The sequence below is a fragment of the Tasmannia lanceolata genome, unplaced genomic scaffold (genome assembly GCF_043159265.1).
Source record: "Tasmannia lanceolata isolate RefF3 unplaced genomic scaffold, GAP_Taslan_0.1 ptg000015l, whole genome shotgun sequence".
Taxonomy (NCBI): domain Eukaryota; kingdom Viridiplantae; phylum Streptophyta; class Magnoliopsida; order Canellales; family Winteraceae; genus Tasmannia; species Tasmannia lanceolata.
The window spans coordinates 992,557-996,262 of NW_027518692.1; the positions used below are offsets into that span (position 1 = coordinate 992,557).

Genomic DNA, 3,706 nt, shown 5'->3' on the forward strand with positions numbered 1-3,706 from the left:
TGTAAGAAATTAAGTGTGCAATTTATGAACAACTTTGAGGAAGAATTTTTTTCTTCCCAACAGTTCAACCAACCAAACAAAACCGGAAAAGCACAAAAAACAGGGGTCCCATTGCCAACTATGACGATGAAAATATAAAGTAGAGAGAATAACCACAATTACAAATAAATCATATTTCCATCCAATAGAAATATAAATTCCCCCAAAACTTTATGAACAAATATTTGATGATTTTCAAAGACCTTTACCATATTTCGCAATGAACCCAATGCCACAACCACCATCACTTCACAGAACTTGATTTTTCATTACAAATACATAGTTGTCAGTATGCTGAGATACAAACAAACCCTCCCTCTGTGTCTCTACACCCTGCTTTCTGTCCTACACATATGCGCCCAACAATTACAAATAAATTTAACCCATTTTACCCCATTTTGCTTACAAATACACAGAAAACTTCACTGGAAAGACCATCAATGTCCACCATGTTTACAACATCCATCAGAACTTGAAGAGATGTTCTTCATTTTTCAGTCATATATCCCCCTTAAGGAAATCACCACAGTCCCCAAACTCTCCGCGCAAGAATCTTTCGTACAGCTGCAGCCGATAAGCGGGAATGTCAGACTTGCTGAAAGTAAATGGATCATTTGCATACAGATGGTCGATCGCTTTAAGCACGAACAAACCACAGTCGAACCTGCATAACAACAGTTGTATTGAGCGAATCAAAATCATAGCCTAGAAAAATAAACATTTAAATATACTAATATACTGACCCATTGGCCTGTTGTGGGAAATTTTCCATCTGCGCATATTGAAAGTAGTCTATATCACAGCCCCTTTCCTTTAAGTACTCCTTCAACAACACAACCTGCAAGTGGTTAACATTGACAGGTTTAGGAAACATAAGTGTTATACGTATAGATTTATAAGTAGGAAAACATTAAAGATGCTAACCCACTTACGGTCAATCCTGCTCTTTCCTGAAACTCCATTCCTTTACAGGAATTGCATTCGTGGAAGATTTTGTTGACCATATCGACAATGAGGAGAACCCAATGGTTGTCTTCACATAATGGTAATAGTACCATTTTTACTGCTTCGAGGTGGTGGTTTATAAGTCTACTGTGCAGAGCGTCCTTCGCTGTCCTCCACTTTTCTACCCTCTGGACCTCAGTGACTTCGGTCCCTACTGCAGTAAGAGTTCCCTATAAAAAAAGGAATTCAATGGGATACTACAGATAAAATCTTATGTAAACCTCAATGTGGGATGATAGAAATAACACTTACATGTACCACCGATGGAACGAAGACAATTCCCCCCATTGTAGGATCTGCTAACCCATCGTCGTTGGAGGACTGCACGTGCTTCCCATATATATCGACAATCTTCAAGGAAGAGAAGTAAATGTCAGATGTACATTATTCCCTACAGTAATGTAGAAATTAATGATAAAAAATGACACTTACAGTGCCAGTCAGGTATTGTCTGACATTCCAAAGATGTTGTAGGTCTTCAGCTATTAGGTGTACATCATCCGTTTCCATGAGGATATCACTGCAAAATTGTATTAAATTGTTAGTTAATAATTTTCAATTCTGATCAACTTAAATCATGGTATAATATAATTCACATCTACTTGCCTTTTATCATGCTTTAGAAGTCTCTCTATCAGAGCTGTTCTCCTTCCCTTACGCATCTTCCCGTCATCCCCTTTCTTCTTGGGCGGTGGTTTAGGTATGTTGGGGTCCTCCCCCTGTTTCTTCCCTTCCTTCTGCCTCCTCTTTCGGGTCTTTCCTGAATAGTAGGGGCTTTTTCTGGCTCTCCCAGGTTTCCTACTCCTTCCATCCATCTTCACACCCCTCACAATGCTCCCTAATTCGGAATCCACCATCTCATCCCTTACACCACTCACTTTCATCTCAACTTCAATAGATGGTGCCTCTTCCTTGGTCACCTCCATTTCGAACAATCGTTGTAAAGGGTTAAAGATCACCCCGTCTGTGGTGCCGAATATTTCTTCATGTGACTTGGGGTTCTGAGCCGATACATCTATTAGGGTGGCGGCTGCATCCATGTCACATCCAAGGTCAGCTAAATCCGTCCAATCCTCGCACAGCTGCGAAGATAATCGTGCACCTTGAGATGCATTTTCGCCCTTCCTCTCCTCCTCGACCCCCTCCACCTCAACCCCCTCCATTCTTCCCCCGGTCCCTTCATTTGTTCTCCGCATACGCTCCCATCCTTTTTTCAAATCCTCATCTTTCTTTCTGACATCTTCCTCTCTTTTTCCAACATCTTCCTCTCTTTTTCTTATTTCTTCCCATGCTGCTGTAATCATCTGCCACTGTCTATCAATTACATCTCCCTCTCTCGCCAAAAATTTTATATGCTTCGACTCATCTTCACTACTTCCTTTCTCCATTTCACTTTCTACTCCCAAAACTATCCCCTCGGATTCCAACTGTTCCTTATCGACTTCCATTGTCTCATCAACATCCTAATGTTTAAACATGACAGTCAATGATCAAATTTAAAAAATCAATAAGTAAAATAAAATAACGTACGCAACATAGTCCTGCTCGACTGTATTACCTCATCCTGTAGGTACTGTGACTTCTCTAACAGAGATACTTTCAATGTCACCACCACCTGAATTTTTGGAAAACATAGTCAGTTATCAAGATACTAGTATTGATATATACGTTAACAAATTTTTCATATCTCACCTCCGATTTCTTTATCTGCTTCTGCTCCACTAATCGATATGTCTTTGATTCGTTTGCTTTCCAGTCCCATTTAAGGACACGTGGACGAGCAGTTGGATTGGTGGGAATCCAAAATGTGGTATGCTCGTATAACCATACCTGCATACATACGAAACACCATGTTAATCAAACTATAAACAGCACGGTTAGAATATTAAATGTCATGAGTCCAAATTACCTGAATTACCAACGAGCAGCCACCAAGGTACCTGCCACCCTTGCTGACTCTGTCTAGTTAATCTACGAGCCAGTCATACACTGCCATCGCCCAGTTATAGTTGCCAATGTTTCCTATGTCGTCGATGTAGGGCCAGAAGAGCTCGTCAGCTCGATGTGCGCTTTTTGTGAAAAGGACAGAGGCAAAAAGATGCAGGAGAACATATTTCACTGTCTTCTCTATCGAAACTTTATTGCGTTCTCTAACCAATGCTGTAATTTCATTCTCAATAACCGATGGCTTGACGTTGGCCTCTGGAAATGGCCAGCCAGGCACTTTAGGTTGCGGTTTTGTCCTGTCGAATGACAGAACCCTCACCACGTCCATTCGCTCTCCACTAAGTGGCAGTCCTAATGCCAATGCCACATCTCTTGGAAGGAAGGGGACATTTATACTCCCTAACGTGAACGTGTTAGTGCCAGGAGTCCACTTATCGTGGATAGCTCTTATGAGAGGCTTGTGCATGATAATGTCCTCCATGCCAAACAGATGTCGGAAAGGAGTCTTTTCTATGGCATGAAAATGGACTGGCTTGAACTTTATCCTGTCCATTGCCGATTTGAAAGAAGCTGGAGAACATCGTGCTGGGACGTATGGAGCCTGCAAAACAAATTACATCGCCAAAATATATGTGGTAAATGAATTAACTTACTATGATTGATACAATTAACAACATACACACTTACATCTGTTCCTCTCTTCTTCACAGCTGCA

The 3,706-nt window shown here is 41.1% G+C and overlaps 1 protein-coding gene across 1 annotated transcript; it reads right to left on the minus strand.

The window, feature by feature from the left end:
* Positions 1 to 537: 537 nt before the first annotated feature.
* LOC143846356 (uncharacterized) lies at positions 538 to 3,156 on the minus strand. Its single transcript, XM_077354787.1, has 10 exons — positions 3,147 to 3,156; positions 2,954 to 3,006; positions 2,737 to 2,874; positions 2,603 to 2,659; positions 1,651 to 2,507; positions 1,477 to 1,564; positions 1,297 to 1,395; positions 972 to 1,214; positions 783 to 877; positions 538 to 703 (listed from the first exon to the last, which is right to left on the minus strand). Exons 1-10 carry the CDS (start codon positions 3,154 to 3,156, stop codon positions 538 to 540), a joined length of 1,806 nt encoding a protein of 601 aa, XP_077210902.1.
* Between the last annotated feature and the right edge of the window lie 550 nt (positions 3,157 to 3,706).